The sequence below is a fragment of the Balaenoptera musculus genome, chromosome 2 (genome assembly GCF_009873245.2).
Source record: "Balaenoptera musculus isolate JJ_BM4_2016_0621 chromosome 2, mBalMus1.pri.v3, whole genome shotgun sequence".
Classification (NCBI taxonomy): domain Eukaryota; kingdom Metazoa; phylum Chordata; class Mammalia; order Artiodactyla; family Balaenopteridae; genus Balaenoptera; species Balaenoptera musculus.
This window is the reverse complement of record NC_045786.1, coordinates 20,211,875-20,230,942: the sequence shown is the minus strand read 5'-3', so window position 1 is coordinate 20,230,942 and position 19,068 is coordinate 20,211,875. Positions and strand designations below refer to the sequence as shown.

The following is a 19,068-nucleotide window of genomic DNA, read 5'->3' as shown; positions in this document are numbered from 1 at the left end:
ACACCAAGAGCTCACTTAAGCAAAAATATTAAGGCTCAGTTAGTGTATTATAATTATGAACTATATACATTTTTTATTGTAAATTCATTAGTACAATGAAATTTCCAATACAATCACTATTTTTTATCAACAGTCACAGTCGTATATCAAAGTTCAAATCCTTTGCAAATATAAGCCCTCTACTTAGGCACACATTTCAAGCAATATTGAACATAACAAAATCCTATTACAACAGTACCATGTGAACAGACACGTCACGATAAATGTAATTGGATTTAACCTCAGAATTACATTTTCACCAGAAAACCAAACCTGTAGTCTAGAAGCCTTTTCTGTGAAAAACAATAACAATAATACAGTAGTGCTTTGAACTAGTTTAGTGTTCCTTATTTTTTCAGAGTACTATCCTATCTTATTTGTTCCACATAACAACACCCTGAGAAAGGAGCAAAAGCTGTATAATTCTGATTTAATAGTTAAAACAACAACAGTTGAAGAACACAAAGCTGTCAAATGACCTGACCAAGGATCAGTACCAAAACCCCAGACTCCAAACTTGTACTTGAGAATTCCACTGCTCTATCATGTGCTGGGATTCAAAATAAGTCCAAACCTCACCCGCACCTGGACAATTAGTAACAATCTTTTACGTAAGTATTAAACTTCTACATAGACAGCTTACAATTAATGGAATTTATCATCTTCCTTTTTAAGGACCTACTTTCTATAGCAAACAGAGGTAGGTGTTTAGACTTTTTAGATCTTCAGTGATAATTTTTGAACAAAACCACGCTTACTCACTTAAATCAGAGGAAATTAGAAACTCACTATAACTATATTTAATCTAAAGCATCAATAAAACTGCAACTAAAAATAAAATCACAAAAACTCAACTTACAGAACTTTAATCACGTCATTCAAGCATACAAAATAGCTTTGAGATTAGAGACAAATAGAAAAAACTAGAACTAGACTCTAATTAGTCTATTAAACAAAGTAATATTGAATAAATTTGACTATTTATTCTAGCCTTGCAATTTAGCCTTCATAAAGGTGTTTTCACAAATAGGTGTTTGATAAGTACTGCATACAAAAAGCTCCTCTTGGGACTTCCCTGGTGGCACAGTGGTTAAGAATCTGCCTGCCAATGCAGGGGACACGGGTTCGAGCCCTGGTCTGGGAAGATCCCACATGCCGAGGAGCAACTAAGACCGTGTGCCACAACTACTGAGCCTGCAATCTAGAGCCCACGAGCCACAACTACTGAAGCCCGCACGCCTAGAGCCCATGCTCCACAACAAGAGAAGCCACCACAATGAGAAGCCCACGCACCACAACGAAGAGTAGACCCCGCTCGCTGCAACTAGAGAAAGCCCGCGTGCAGCAACGAAGATCCAAGGCACCCAAAAATAAATAAATAAATTTATATATTAAAAAAAAAGCTCCTCTTTTAATTTATCTTATTTTGTGAACTCCGAGGCAAGTTTCACCTACACTCTAGATTAAGAGGGTAGACTCTGGACCAGATCTGCTAGGTTTAATTCCCAGCTTTATCACTTACTGTTACTTAAACTCTGTGCCTCAATTTCCTCATCTGTAAAATGGAACTAATGAAAGTAACCTATATCATACAGTTATGAGTCTTAATTAAGTGAACTGATACATACAAAGCACAATCAATAGTGACTTAGACCACGAAGAGTTCACTAAGTATTAGCCATTATTAATATTATCCACATTTGTACATTGTATCACTAATACATTGACACAAAATCAATGTTCACTGAGTGAACAAATTAATGAAAATGCTTAATGTTTATATACATATTGCAGTGACGTGAAAGACTAAAAGATCTACAGTCACAACACCTGAGGTCCTGTGGTCATTTCATGCCATTTGGGGTGGGGGTAGGGGTATATAATCTTGAACAATTCATATAAAACTCCCTGAACCTACTGGCTCACTTGGTAAAATAAGGATTAAAAACAAGGATGATGATGATGGGGCAGTAATGATGATAACTATACTTCACTTGATACTAAGCAATTAACGTCTAGGACAAAAGAGTATACAAACTTTAAAATGATGCTTGAGAAGTGTTTTAAATGATGCTGTAAAATACTTCTGAGTGAGAAATAAAAGTGGGAAATTGTACATAAAATACAAAAGCATCCATCAAAAACTACAGAAGAAAAAAAGTAAAGAAAACATACTAAAATATTAACAAGGTTTGCTTTAAGTGATGATATTATGAGGTTCCCCCTCCTTTCTTTCTTCTTTATATATTTTCTAAATCACCCACACTGAGCATGTATTTCTTTTACAGTTAAAGAAATGTAGAAATAGAAAAAGTATAAAGAAGCATTTGAAAAATGATATACTGAAGGCTGAATCTTTAGAGGGAGTAGGGCTGGGAAATACATATACATGTTTTTAAAAATCTCCCTGGGTGATTCTGGATGCACAAGCTCTTAACAACTGTGCTGTGGAGATCATAGAATTTAAGTATTACTGAGCATCACAGTTTACAAAACACATAACATAGCGTATCATTCACAGTTATTCCTAAATATTATTGAGGTTAAGGAGGTACAATCTAACTAACATGACAAGATTGTAGAATTTTTAAATGAAGTATTAGAAATCAATTATCTCACTCCCTCATTTTCAGATGAAAAAAACTGAAGGCTTTTCAAAAGACTGTGACATAAAAAACAGACTTATTCTGACTTCTCATTTAATATTTTCCAATCTCATTTGTTGACTCTTTAGGATCAAATGGTATGTCAAACACTTCTGCAAAAGTAAATACAGATGAATTAACAATGTAAAATTTTCTATATATTTTTAGTTCAATAATGTCTCAGATTTTACTTACATAATCAAATTTAGCAAAAATGCTGCTTACAACTCATTTATTAATAACAGCTGGAATTGAGATTACTCAAATAACTAAATTCATACACATTAATAAAAACTCTTCAGATATGTCAAGATACAAAAGTAAAAATTTCCAAGGCCTATCATTCATTATTCCCCTGGAGGAAGAACCCTTTGCCCCAAACCGGCCCCTCTATAACTTCACCCAAATATTATATTTTCTGTCCTCCATAATTTGTTCATTTTGTTTTACATAAACATTCAATCATTCAACTAATTTTTTGGAAAATCCACTACACTCTAAACACTAAGTAGGCACTGGGTTTATAAATAAGTAAATTTGCCTTCAAAGAAACTTATTTATTTTATTCTAGGGACCACTGATCTCCAAATAGGGAGGGCAAGACTCTTGATCTACTGGGGTGTGGGGAAAAAGAAATGTTGAAACATCTATTTATGTTTTTGTTTTTTATCTCATACTTTTAAAGTTATTTTTGTATGTTTTATGATATACATAAAATATCTGGTAGAATTACAAATGCATATAATTTATAAATAAATATGCCTATACTGGGATATGTGGTCAACTTATTTTACCAACAGAGAGGCTTGATCAAAAAAGTTAGAAGATCACTGATTTCAAAAATGTCCATCAGTGAGGGTGATATGGCTATATTTAAATAAAAGTTGTCTTCTCCATTATTAAAGAAGTAGGCCTTGCTAAAAATGTGGAGGACACAGAAAACTAGAAAGGAAAAAAATTTCGCATAACCCCACTATCCAAAGACAGCCACTGGTAGCATACTGATATACAATTTTTTCTAGTCTTTACTTGCCAAGAATTTTAACATAACTATAAATTTATTATGTGTAAGATTTTAGAGCTTGCTTTTTTTCCCCTTAAAAAAAGCACTTTCGTAGAGAATGGACTTGAGGACAGGGGGAGGGGGAAGGGTCAGCTGGGATGAAGTGAGAGAGTGGCATGGACATATATACACTACCAAATGTAAAATAGCTAGCTAGTGGGAAGCAGCTGCATAGCACAGGGAGATCAGCTCAGTGCTTTCTGACCACCTAGAGGGGTGGGATAGGAAGGATGGGGGGAGACGCAAGAGGGAGGAGATATGGGGATATATGTATATGTGTAGCTGATTCTCTTTGTTATAAAGCAGAAACTAACATACCACTGTAAAGCAATTATACTCCAATAAAAATGTTTAAAAAAAAAAAGCACTTTCTCTATGATTTGAAAACTTTTTGGTAAACAAGACTTTCAATGGTTCTGTATCATTTCAGCATTATGATTATATGACCATTTTCTTAATCCATTGTTGGACTTCTAGATTAGTTTCCTTTTTTTCCTTATTACAATTCATGATGTGAATAAAGCTTTCTGGGGTACTTAGAATTGTTTACTTGGGACAGATTCCCAGAGTTGTCCACTGTATGAATGCCTCTAAGGATCTTGAAACATGCTGCCAAATTCCTTCTCCAAATTCCAATCTCAAGTATATGTGATGGTTTCTCATTGTTATTACCTTCACTAACCTGTTAGTCAAATTAGCAAATCCGTTGCTTTAACTAGAATTTCTCTACCAGGTGAGATTTCATACTGTTTTGCTAACCAGCGTTATTTCTCAGGTGAGGTTCTTAAGCACGGGACAAATAGGATCAATTGTGACAATATGTTGGAGCTGGATAGAAGCCAGAGATGGGAAACTTGGTGAAACAGCTATTCTCCTAATTCAAGCTACAGAGAGTGAAAGACAGCAGCACTGGGAATGAAGGAGAGACGCTAGCCTTGAGGAGGTGTTTTAGCAGATATATCAATAGAATTTGGCAAATTTGGCTCCCGAATGTCAGAGGGGTGAAAGTAGATGTACTTCCCTCAGTGATTAGATAAAATATATTGCAAATTTATAGGGAGAATATAGAAGCTGGTATAAGAAAGTGAAGGATAAAGACATTTTTGAGAAGAAAATGAGTTTTATGGATGTATTTAGCTAAAAGTACATGAGAACTTATTAAGCACCAGGAGAGAGGTTCTGGCAAGAGATATATACGTGAGGCTGCTGGGAAATAGATGCCACCTGAACCCCAGGTAAACTGTATTCCATCATAAAGGAGGGTGAAGGAAGAAAGTCTGGGGAAGGAACACCAACATATAAACTCAGCTGGAAAAAAGAGCAAAGGATATTGAGGAGAGCAGTCATAAGTGAGAAGCAGGAGAGAGTGGTGGTAGAGAAGAGGTAATTATTATTATAATGACATCTGTGTGATGAGCTTTATATGAATTATCTTGTTTAATCAGTAAGAACAATCACATTTAAAAAGATACAAATTGGGACTTCCCTGGTGGTGCAGTGAAGAAGAAGAATCCGCCTGCCAATGCAGGGGACACAAGTTCGAGCCCTGGTCCGGGAAGATCCCACATGCCACTGAGCAACTAAGCCCATGCACCACAACTACTGAGCCTGCACTCTAGAGCCCGCGAGCCACAACTACTGAGGCCACGTGCCACAACTACTGAAGCCCTCGCGCCTAGAGCCTGTGCTCCACAACGAGAAGCCACCGCAATGAGAAGCCCGCGCACCGCAACGAAGAGCAGCCCCCGCTCGCCGCAACTAGAGAAAGCCCACGCGCAGCAACGAAGACCCAACGCAGCCAAAAATAAATAAATAAATAAATTTATTAAAATACAAATTATCCCACTTAACAAGCCAGGAAATCGAGGTATGGAGCACTTAAGTAACTTGGCCAAAGTTACAATGCTAGTATGTGGTAGAGTCAGAACGAGTTTCCTAAAAGGCAGGGGAGTCCAGCAATTCAGAATCTGCAGGGACATCAACTAGGATGAGGTGATTAGGAGGACACTGGTGGTTTCTGCCAGGGCGCTATGATGGTAAAACAAAGGGTAAACGTCAGAAGTGCAAGAGACACGTATACTCTACAACATCAAACAAGAAGGAAATGAAAGAGGATGGGAGGAGAGGTGCAGTTGAGGAAAGTTTTCCTGTTTTTATTTTAAGCATGGGAGAGTGTTGAGCACATTTATTGCCTGATAAAAAGTCAATGGCAAAGTCTGCAGATTTGAGGGTGGGAAAGGCTAGACCCTGGAGGAAGCAGAGGTGATCGATGACATCAAGTGCCCTCTCTTCTCTCCCCTGAGAACAGCAGTTCCCAAATATACTCTGGAATCCTGATACTCTTCTAGTTGTAATGAAACCTTACAACAATAACAAAAATGCCAATTCCCTCAACTCTCACCCCAATTTTCAAAGATGGGATGGGAAGTACACATGAACAGAATTTTCTTAATTTTAGGTTTCTCACCAAAAGCACTAATTATGCTTGGTCCAGCAACTCATGTTTTGTTTGACTGTAGCTTTGGTGGAGGGGTGTACACATGTAACTCATACAATGCAGTCATACTGCCTGCTAGTAAAACAGTGTCTTGTCTGTATCTGTATGATGGGATTAAAATACCAACAATATGACTTCAGATGCATCTGCCCCCGAACTAGCAGCATGTAAACAGTGCGTCTTTTGAGTGACTGTATATTCAGCCCCTTCCAGAAGGCTCACAGTGCTCATTACCCTATTAAAGCTTTGAGAATTCTTACCATAAAACAAAAGCAAAATGGTTTAACTTCCTGGATCTCAGTGTTTCCAAACTTCTCTAGACATAGAAACCTGTCCTTGATTAATATTATCTATGAAAGTCTGAAACACAAAAAAGCTGGCCCAGAAAAATCTTACCCACAAATCTCAGACTAACAAATTAACACCCATGGCAAGAAGCCTTTAGAGGCCATTCCACCCCTCACACAGACTTTTGCTTTCTCTGGACTCAAGGCACTGACTCTCCAACAATTCATTTGGCAATTAAGCATGCACTTCCTTATAATATCAAATTTATTTAGGGTTTAAATTTTTATTTCACTCTTGCTTTTATGAGTATTTATGCCTTATCTTCCCAATTACATCATGAGATTCCTGACCTCAGGAATTATGTCTGTTCTGCTGCTCAGCCATACTACCGATTTGTGTATAGCTAGTGCAATGAAATGCATATTGAGCAGAGCAAACATTTATTTGCATTCCAAGCAACTTGCCATATAAAGCTAAATTTTACAAACACAATTTTTCCATGGGCATACATGAACACTTGCGTTTCATGTCTTTTCAAATTCTATCAATGTTCACTTTCAGTCACCGCTAAGGTATCCTTTTACTCCTTTCAAGCCTGTATCCACAAGATGGTGGGGTAACATGGGTTTGGGAGAACCACTCATGGGCACTCTATTAAGAATCTTTCTTCAAGCTAAAGATTCTTAAGGCAAGAATCAATAAAAACATGGTCTATGACAGCACTCACTGAGATCAAAGCATTTACGCAACTTCGTGTGCCCCAAACGTTGGACCCCCAACACCTAAATAGGCATCCTACAGGCACTGTGTGCCCTGATTTGTCATGGCCAATCCTACATTTCTTCTGGGAACACCAATGAGGCCTGCTGGCTCTCTTGACCTTGGAGAATGTTTTTACTTTACAAAAGCAAGAAGTGCAGAACCTACAATGGGAAAACAAGGTAGCAGCAAGAGCTCATCTCCAAATTGGAATAGCATTTATCAATTTCAAGCTTTGTTGAGTAGATTTACATTTTAAAAATTTAGAAGTCCATACATTCTGAACTGTTATACCACTATCAAGTTTCAAAATGTGCTTACCAATAAAATAATAATATTTTTAAACTAAAGAATCCTCACTCATAAGTGTGTATATATATATATATATATATTACAAAATAAATGCTTAAATACATACATGAAATCTGAAATCCCCCCTCAGCATGGAACAAAGATCCTCTGCTACATCAGACATGCAGGGATGCAATGTAGCAACCAATCTTGCATAAAATGGTAGCAAATCCAACCTGCAAAAGTTATATGTGATATGTGTAAAAGGAAAGGCATACCAGAAATAACTCATTTTAAAATTTAAACTTTCTCAGATATATTCACACATTAAATGATTATAAAAACTAATAATAATCATACAGACATGCCTATGTATTGCCATCATAAGGAAGTATTTGGAAATTCAATTTGCCTTGTGAAAGTTTATTAATAATCTGGTATTTTCCATTCAGTACATTTACTGCACATCTGCAATTTTCATCAAGTACTCAATTTTGATAAAATATGAAATACCAAGCAAAGAAAACATGGCTTAAAGTTTTAATCACATAATTACTGAGTAAATAAACAAAGATAACTTAAACAGTATAAAACAATCCTTTTAAATCATTTCCTTCATTTATCCATGGATAAGTTATTTCAAAACCTCAATGTAAAGTAAAAGGGTAACCAATAACCAAAAGGGTATCTAAGAAGTCAAAAAAAAAAAAAATCACAAAGCCCACACACTAACTTATTCTACCCATTATAGAACCCACTCAGATTCTCACACGGGGCTTCTCGATTCTTACTCAGGACAGTAAACGCAAATCTGCATTTCCTCATGCTGCTGTCCCCTTTCATCATCAGAGCACTTTCTCATCAAATTTGGATGCAACTCCAGATTCCAGCACTCCAGGCAGCCACTACTAATCAGAATCAACACACAAGCTAAAAATTTATTTTCCATTCCTGCCACAGACATTATTTTATAAAACTTGATTATCCAATGATTCAACACTCAGCAGACCAGACTCTGAAGATGAGAAGCCGTGAGGAACTAATAAAAGCAGCTGCACTGACAGCAGCAAGTAATGAGAGCTGACAGGGAGGAAGTAAGCAAAAAACTAGAAAAATTCAAAGCAAGAGCTCAAAAACTACGACAACCCGAAGCCATTTAGAACAGACAAATAATTCTACAAGTCTTACATATCCCTGAATATATCACTATACTACAGAACATGAAAATGGTGTGATCATCAGAGAAAACTCTGCCTACCATGAAAGGCTGAGAATTAGACCTGGAAAACTCAGAAGGGACATAGTGAAGGAAGGAAGAATGGACATAAATTTGAAAGGTGGAGTCAAGGAGAGGAAAGTGCTCAAATTCATGCCTAAGGAGCCTCAAAAACTTTGTATTCCTCTTTGACCATTATAATTTCCTTTAAAACTTATCACGTATTTCTTCTTACCAATGTGCCAGGCCCTGTCCTAGGCATCCAATATCCATTATTTATCTTGTTGATCCTAATAACCACCCCATCAGGTAGACATTATAACCACCATTTCAGAAATAAGACTACAGAGGTTGAGAGAAGTCAAGAATATGGTGGCTCTGTAAAAGTACCTCAAAAAATTTTAAATGCATTATACCCTTCTTTAAAGAAATGAGAAGTACAGTCCGTTATGTAAAGAGCTGAATCAAAACATTTAGTGTTAAGCTTTATTTTAAATGTTTCTTTAAATTATTTTAGAAGTTTTATCAATTGAAGGTTAAGTTCCTGTCACACAGAAAATGCACACATGTGGGTCACATTACTCCTTGCTGATGTTACAAAAAAGAGGTATCCTGTAAGACACTCTCACAAATATGTAATAACTTTCCTAACGTCTGCTAGTGCAGGAAAAAAAAAAAGCCTAGGGCAACTGCACACGTAATTTTCATGCATAATAGATGGATTCATACTAACACCAAATTTACTTTCTAAATTTTCAAACTTTAGTTAGAGTATTATATTTTAATATATTATTATATTTTAGTTGGAACATTAGCTTTTCCATATCCACTTTAGCAACAAATACTTTTTTTCTCAGTTCATGATCAATTACAAATATAGAACTTTAAACCTATGCCCCAGGTTCTACCCCTCCCAACTGCCACAACTACAGGTCAGAAAAATAAGACTCAAGAGTTGAGGTCATGGGATAACAAAGAGTAATGCATTGGGAGTCGGGAGGCTCAGGTTCTAATTCTCTCAAACAGCACTCTGTGACCTCATGAATTGACCTGACCTCATCTCCTACTATTCTGTCCAGTCTCACCAGACCCCCAGGAATCCTCAGAGCCTCAGCACTGGCTCTTCTCAGTAGCTGGAGTCCGCTTTCCCCAAATATCTCCGCCACTTACTCCCTCACAAAGGTCAAGTCTTAGTTCCAATGACACCCCCTCCATGAGACCCATTCTGAATACACCATTGAAACTGCAAATCCATCCCACCCCTAGCCCCTTACCCTGCACTATTATTTTTTTAAATAGAGTTTATCACCTTCTAACGTATATAATTTACTTACTTGTTCATAGGTGCTTGATAGATATTTCTTAGATACTGTCAGCTTTTATTCTAAAATATTTTTCATATTAATGAAGTATCATCCAATTTTTATAAGAATAATATTAAATTTGATCAAGTTTTATATTTTATCAAACAAGCACTAGTTTATCAAATATCTTTTTTTAAAATTAATTAATTTATTTATTTATTTTTGGCTGAGTTGGGTCTTTGTTTCTGCGCACGGGCTTCCCCTAGTTGCAGTGAGCGGGGGCTACTCTTTGTTGTGGTGCACGGGCTCTAGGCACGCAGGCTTCAGTAGTTGTGGCTGTCGGGCTCTAGAGCGCAGGCTCAGTAGTTGTGGCACACGGGCTTAGCTGCTGCTCAGCATGTGGGATCTTCCAGGACCAGGGCTCGAATCCGTGTCCCCTGCATTGGCAGGCGGATTCTTAACCACTGCGCCACCAGGGAAGCCCTATCAAATATCTTTTATGCAGTCAATGGGATAATCATATAGTTTATTTTCCCTACTGCTGTTACATATATTAATAAGTTTCCTGTTTAAAGTAGCTTTTCATTCCTAAGATCAATCCTCTTTGATCATGCTGGATGTTTGTTTTTAATATACTATTAAATATAATTTGTTAGTGTTTTACTTAGAATTTTTATATCGACATTAGAAAGTGAGACTGGTCCACACTTTTAACATCCTCGCTCTTTTTTTTGTTAGGATTTTGCCTATTTCTTCATATTATGAAATGGGAAGTTCTCCTTCCTATGCTCTGGAAAAAACGATACAGCAAAGAAATTACTCTGATAACTTTTTACATTTTCTTCCATAATCACTGGTCTATTTAATTTTGTCTTGATTGAATCAATTTTGAAAATGTGTATTTTTTCCAAAAAAATTACTTGTTTCACTGAGGTTTTCAAGTGGTTTTTTTAAACTTCTAGTATATCATCTGGCTTATTCTTAAACTTTTTAATGTTTTCTTTATATTTTCTAAATGGTTCTCTACCTGGATTTTTTTTTTTAAGAATTAGCTCCTGAGTTTACAAAATTAATATTAATCTTGATTGTCTTTTTCAATGTATTTTTCAATAAAATTTGAGATTATAACATGTAGAAGCAAAAAATTTTAACCAAACTATGTCATTTCCTTTTTTCTTCTTTTCCTGGGCAAGTCACCTATACTTTGCTTCATTTTTTTTATTCTTCCAATTGGCTCAATCTAGTGATACTTCAAAGCTTTTTCCCAGCCCCAAAAGTAAGGTGGATAGAGCCACCCATTTTAAAGTAAAGCAGCCTGTGCTATCCATGCAGAGTAACATCAGTAAACTAAGAACACAGGTCAACACTTTCAGCTTCAACAGGAATTTTAAAATTAGTTTAAGGATCCCCTAGACGATCTTAATTCTTTTAATTAAGCCTTTCCAGGGCTTCCCTGGTGGCGCAGTGGTTAGGAATCCGCCTGCCAATGCAGCGGACACGGGTTCGAGCCCTGGTCCGGGAAGATCCCACATGCCGCGGAGCGGCTAGGCCCGTGAGCCACAACTACTGAGCCTGCGCGTCTGGAGCCTGTGCTCCGCAATGGGAGAGGCCCACGCACCGCGATGAAGAGTGGCCCCTGCTCGCCGCAACTGGAGAAAGTCCTTGCACAGAAACGAAGACCCAACACAGCCAAAAATAAATAAATATTTTTTTAAAAAAAGCCTTTCCAAGTAGATAGTAATCCTAGTTTTTGTTTCTTTCATAATTGGTCATATGGAAGTAAAGCCAGATATTCCATTTTCTCAGAATCCTCTACTAATAAACTCACCAAATCCTTCTCAAACTAAGAAATCCCTAAAATTCCTTTTTCCACTATACTTTTTACAATTAAATGGATAGTTGATACTAAATGTCATCCTGCCCCACTTAAATCTTCCAAGTTCTGTGAATGTTCATTCCTTACTTCACAAAATAAGATCCCCTATGATGCAAATAATACAAGAAATTATATATTTTTTCAATGTTAGTCCTATTTAAGTATGTTTCTGTCTTTTCCACCTTCCTACAAATGCAAGCCCAAAGGGAATGGAGTGCTAAATGCTATGTTAATCACATGAAAGTTAGAAAACACTTTAATCAACATAAAAAGCAAATTTCTGTGTTAAATTTTAAGCTAGATATATAATTTATTTTATTTGACTTTTCTAAAAGTGAACTAGAAAATAAACTTAGATCCTTCCTTTGAAAACTGAATTTTATAATCTTCAGAGAGTGATAATTATTTTTACCAACAATTAATGAGTGAACCATTTAAAAAGAATGTTTTTTTCTTAAATAATAATAAAACCTTGCTTATACTTTCAAGGTCTCCTAAATCACACATTTAAGTATCCTACAAGCAGTTAATGATCATCAAGTAAGTAAACATCCAGTTACTAACTACAAGTAAGAACAGGAAAGCAGGATAACATACTTTTGTTCCTGAGGGGGAAAAAAAAGGAATCTTTTTTTTTTTTTTTAATAAATTTATTTATTTATTTATATTTTATTTTTGGCTGTGTTGGGTCTTCGTTTCTGTGCGAGGGCTTTCTCCAGTTGTGGCGAGCGGGGGCCACTCTTCATCGCGGTGCGCGGGCCTCTCACCGTCGCAGAGCACAGGCTCCAGACGCGCAGGCTCAGCAGTTGCGGCTCACGGGCTTAGTCGCTCCGCGGCATGTGGGATCTTCCCAGACCAGGGCTCGAACCCGTGTCCCCTGCGTTGGCAGGCAGATTCTCAACCACTGCGCCACCAGGGAAGCCCAAAAAAAGGAATCTTAAAGGCTTTTATTTTGTAATCAATCAGCTTTCAAAAAAAAAAGTCCAGCTTTTTTCTGTCTCTTTAAAATCTAAAGAATTTAACTGTTGAAAGCTATTAATTATTTCTGTGTTCAAAAATGTCTAGAAAAAAATTAATGTGAAAGAACACTGTTACTGTTCAATTAAAGAATACAAAGGTTTTTCTTCATAGGAAACACCAAAGCAGATGATGATTTAAAAAAGAGAAAATATAATAAAAGATTGGGATCATTTACTCTGAAATAGACAACCAAATGCTCCGATGATTTTTTCCACAACATTCACGTTCCCAATTCAACAGTGCCATCAAGTGGTACAACATGCTAACAGAGTTCCCAAAACTCAGTTTCTCATTTTTTAGCAAGGGGAGGTCCAATTATAAAGTCTCTCACAAAAACTCCAGCAAACGCTCCTAAAAGCTGGAGCAGGAAAAGCTGTCCAAGACTTAAGTGAAGCACTTCACCTTTGAAGAATATTCTGTTTATATTAATGTAAAGAGATTCTGAACATACATCCATCTGCTAAAACATGGCAAAATCCATATGGCTTCAAAGTCACTAAAACCAATACCAGGTCCATCTATATTCAAAACAAGGAACTAAGAGATGCTTAAGTACGTTCCCTGATTCTGGCTGACTTTACACCTGAAAGTTTGCTTAGGTGAGGGAACCTCTGGAGGGGCTAGGAGTGTTCTCTATATTGATCTAGGTGTGGATATACACATATACTTAAGATGTAAGCACTTTATGTCATATGATCCAGCAATCCCACTGCTGGGCATACACCCAGACAAAACTATAATTTGAAAAGATACATGCATCCCTATGTTCATAGCAGCTTGTACAATAGCCAAGACATGGAAACAACCTAAATGTCCATGGACAGATGAATGGATAAAGAAGATGTGGTACATATATACAGTGGAATACTACTCGGCCATTTGCAGCAACATGGATGGACCTAGAGATTATCATACTAAGCGAAGTAAGTCAGACAGAGAAAGACAAATACCATATGATATCATATGTGGAATCTAAAATACAACACAAATGAATACATCTATGAAACAAAACACAAACAGGCTCACAGACACAGAGGACAGACCTGTGGTTGCCAAAGGTGAGGTCAGGTGGGGGAGGGAAGGGTTGGGAACTTGGGATTAGCAGATGCAAACTAGTATATATGGGATGGATAAACAACAAGGCCCTACTGTATAGCACAGGGAAATATCAATATCCTGTGATAAACCAGAATGGAAAATATGAAAAAGAATATATACATGTATAACTGAGTCACTTTGCTGTACAGCAGAAATTAACATTGTAAATCAACTATACTTCAATAAAATTTTTTTAAAAGATGTAAGCACTTTATGTGAAATTTCAATTATATGTGTGGACAGTTATACTACAAATTAACTGTAGGATGATATATAAATATATAATTAAGGAGGTTTCTAGTAGATTTCTTTTCTGTGGATTCCTTCAAATTAACAGGCTAAGAGATATAATGCCAGCCTTTTGAGATTTTTTTTTTAACTATGTATTTAATGAAGGAAGAACACAACTGAAAGTTAAAACAGTGATTCACATCAGTTATTTAAGAACTGTAAAGATGGAATAAATCAATTTTTAAAACTTTTGTGCTGCAAATGATACCAAGAAAGTGAAAGACAACTCACAGAATGAAAGAAACCATCTGCAAATTATATCTGATAAGAGACGTGTACAAAGTATATATAAAGAGGGCTTCCCTGGTGGCGCAGTGGTTGAGAATCTGCCTGCTAATGCAGGGGACATGGGTTCGAGCCCTGGTCTGGGAAGATCCCACACGCCGCGGAGCAACTAGTCCCGTGAGCCACAACTACTGAGCCTGTGCGTCTGGAGTCTGTGCTCCCCAACAGGAGAGGCTGCGATAGTGAGAGGCCCGCGCACCGCGATGAAGAGTGGCTCCCGCTTGCCACAACTAGAGAAAGCCCTCGCACAGAAACGAAGACCCAACGCAGCCAAAAATAAATAAATAAATAAAATTAAAAAAAAAAAAGTATATATAAAGAACTCATACAACAATAATAAAAAGACAAATAAAACAACTTAAAAGGAGGTAAAGGATTTGAACAGTTTTCCAAAGAAGACATACAAATGGCCAATGAGCACATGAAAAAATGCTCAAAATAATTAGCCATTAGAGAAATGCAAATCAAAACCACAATGAGGTAAGATTCCACTACACACTAAGATGGCTATAATCAAAATGGGGACAATAACAAGTGTTGGTAAGGATATGGAGAAACTGGAACCTTCATACACTGCTGTTGGGAATGTAAAATGCAGCCACTGTGAAAAACAGTTTAGTGCTTACTAAAAATGTTAAACATAGTTACCCTAAAACACAGCAATTCCACTCATAGGTATATGCCCAAGAGAACTGAAAACATAGACCACACAAAAACTTGTACCCAAAGAGTCACAATAGCATATTCATAATAGCTAAAAAGTGGAAACAACTCAAATGTCCGTCAACTGACAAATGGGTAAACAAAATGTGGTATATATCCATACAATGAAATATTATTCAGCCTTAAAAAAGGAAATTTTAATACATGCTATGATTTGGATCAATCTTGAAAACCTACTAAGCGAAAGAAGTCAGGCACAAAAGGCCACATATTTTATGATTTCATTTATAGGAAATACCAGAATAGGTAAATCCATAGAGACTGAAAGTAGATTAGTGGTTTCTTAGGATAGGGGAGAGAGTGGGCAGGGAGGGAATGGAACTGCCTGCTAATAGATATAAGGTTTCTTTTAGGGGGACAAAAATGTTTTAAAATTTTATTGTTGTGATAGTTGAATATATTTAAAACACTGAACTGTATACTTCAAATGGGTGAACTGTATGGTTATGTGAATTATATTCCAATAAAGCTTGTTTTTTTTGTTTTCTGCTTTTTTTAAAGAAAAGAACTGTAAAAACCTTAAGAGTTATCGAGTTTAGTGCTTCCTAAACCAAACTATACAAACTAGGTAAGACAGCTTAAATTCTCTACCACATACACACACATATAAAACCTTTGGGTCCTCACAGTCATAGGCACTCAAGTAACTATTAAATGATTCATTCTGGTTTTTATAGTCGGCTCAGGCTGGAGGGGCTAAACGGATAAAGGAGGGAATCCTGGCCATAGAGGAGAATAAAGACATTCACTAGGATCCATGTCCTTTGGGGGGAGGGGAGGGAGATGCCACACAAAGAGAGAGGCGCCCCTTTTTCCAAAAATGTTTGTGGAATGTTCATGAAAACTGACTATATAAAAGGCCGCAAGAAAATTTCAAAAAATTCCATAAAGCAAAAGTAACACAGTATTCTCTAATCACAGTGCAATAAAAATATGAATTATTAACCAAGCCAGAAAACAAAACAAAAAAGTCCCACTACCTGGAAATTTCAAAACTCTCTCAAATATCTCCTTAGGTAACAATGGAATAACAAACTGAAATTGGAGAATTTCCAGAAAACATAAAAATAGAAATCACCACATGTCAGAACTAAGAGATACAGCTAAAACCAGGGTCAGAGGACAGCAATATATAATATTAAATGCCAAAAAAAGGAACAAAATGAATGAAAGAAACCAAAAAAGAAGAAAATAAAGATAAAATCCAAAAATAATGAGTAAGAAAACAGTAAAACAGTAGAATAAATACATAGATAATCTAGAGGCTGGGTTTTGTGTGTGTGTGTGTGTGAAAAAAACTAAAATGAATAAACCACTAGCTAACATAATGCAGAGGAGGAAGAAGAAAGGAAAGGTATTATACAACTACAGGATTGTTTGTAATGGCAAAGACTGGAAGTCCAAAGTGGTTAAATACAGTACATTCATAAAAAGAAACACTGCAGCTTTAAAAAGAACAAGAGAAATCTTTATGTATTGACATGAAAAGATTTCCAAGATATACTGTTAAGTGAAAACAGTAAAGTTCAGAACAATAGGTATAATAAGTTGCCCTTGTGTAAAAAAGCAGGAAATATAAGAATGTTTGCATGTTCTTGCACATGCAAAAGCAACTTTGGAAGGATACAAGAATCAAGACAGTGGTTTCCTACTGGGAGGAGTAGGAATTGGGTAGATGGGGAGACAAGGATAGGAAAGATATTTTTCAGCACCATGTTTTATACTTCAGTGTTTTGAGTCCTGTGAGTGCATTACTATTTTTTTAAATAAAATTTTAAATTTGCATATGACCAATATTAATTCATCAAATATTTTCAAGCCCTTACTGTGTATCAAACACTACACTTGATGTTGTAGATGTTCAAAATGAAAAGATCTAGTCCTCTTTTAAAGGGCCCATATTTTTACAGTTTCATAGGGATACAGGCACAAACCAACACTGACCCAATATGCCTAATGTAATGTGCCGAATTCTTTGTATGTATGAAGACATTAAGTCGAAAGTCTATTAAAGAGCACCTATATATACGTAAGGGAAATAAAGATGGTTGTTCAGAGAAGATAACTCTTATGCTAAGAGTTCAAGACTGGAGATTTTCCAGTGGAAAAATACAGGATATCCCAGATAGAGCAGAAAGCAGAGGCTTGGAAGCAGAGAACAAAGGGTATTCAAGAAATCATTACAGATCATGATTTTCCAAGAAGAGTGGCTAGAATGACGACTGAAGAAGCTGAAAAGGGGCTAGATGAGAAAGGGCATTGTAAATACCAGGTTACATAATTTTATCACCTTCTGTCTGTGAGGCAGTGTGCTCAGTGCTGAGGATAAAGAAGTAAACGTGGCCTCCCTCCTGCAGCTTAGTCTAGACAACAATGTCCAGGGAAACCAAGAAACAGGTTTTTTCAGTAGTCTGATGCGTGACCCTTCCTGTCTCTGGTTCTGTTGCCTCTATCAGAAATGCTTTCTAGGTTCCCTCTCCACATCCATCCCTCTCCTAGCTCATTCCTTTCTCAGGTCTCGGATTAAATGACCCTTGTTCCAGGCAGCCTTCTCTTACTGCCGAGACTAAGTCAATCAGTTCCCCGTGTTATATACTTCAAAGCATGCTGGGATTCTTCCTGTCAACTGCACTTAGAATTCTCTTTCTTCCTCTCAAAACTGTAAGCTGCATGAATACGAGTTGAATCTGTCTTGTTCACCACTGTATCTCCAGCACTAATCACAGTATAGAGTAGACCCTTAGTTAATGAATAAATTTCAGAACATAATTTAACCTTTCCTGATCACTCAGGCTGAATATAAGAAACCTAAATTATTATATTTATATATTTCAGGTATATAAGACTATGTGGTCTCTTCCTCATAGCTCCAAAAGGATATACATTTTAAGTACTTGTATCTTTATTTTTTTCTCTCCTCTCAAACCATAAATTGTCACTTCCTACTACTTTCAAGTCTGTTTCTAGAAGATTCCAACTACTTCTAATTTGCAGCTAACTGCTGAGCTAAGCACATAAATCCAGTTATAAAGAATGTAACTGGCATAAAACCAAGTAATAGTATATAGTTTTTCAGGAGTTTTCTCCGGGGTGGGGGAGTGGGAAGGAATGGGGATAAAGGGAGACAAGATGCTCTCTTATCAGTAAACTATTTAATATTACTGCATAATTTCTTTTGTTAACAAAGCCTTTTATTTTTGCTAAATTTGGTTCATTCTATGCTAGAAGTCCAGATAATTGTTACTACGTTTCTTCATTCAAATAAACAGTTGAAAAGACAACTATGAAAGTAAACACTCCACTGTATAGGTAAAGAAAAGAATCACTTTAAAAAACTGGTCCAAAATATTAAGGAAAAAAATATTTGAGTTTGAAATTTTGAGTTTGAAAGTAGAATGTGTCTCACAATCAAAGGCTTAAAAGTAACTGGCAATATTCTTTTCTTTCTTAGTTGTACATGAAATAATGATGCACCTCATAACTGATGGCACCTAAGATTTGATGAAATGCAGTACATAATTTTACATAATAAAAATAATTCATCTATGATTTTCTCAATTAGATAATTCTGAATTATCTACTCACTATATTAGCACATTCCATCTCCCTTGTCCCACTAAAATGAAAAAACAAATGCTCATTAATGCTGCTGCTGACAGGAGATAAAAACCAA

The 19,068-nt window shown here is 36.4% G+C and overlaps 1 protein-coding gene across 2 annotated transcripts in view; it reads right to left on the bottom strand.

Annotated features, from left to right (window-relative positions):
- The window catches only part of UPF2 (UPF2 regulator of nonsense mediated mRNA decay), a 93,718-nt gene that overhangs the window by 43,864 nt on the left and 30,786 nt on the right, over positions 1-19,068 (bottom strand). For both annotated transcript variants that reach the window (XM_036842881.1, XM_036842882.1), the window contains exon 9: positions 7,710-7,818. In XM_036842881.1, coding sequence (XP_036698776.1) covers positions 7,710-7,818 — 109 coding nt within the window. The remainder of the gene's footprint in view (positions 1-7,709; positions 7,819-19,068) is intronic.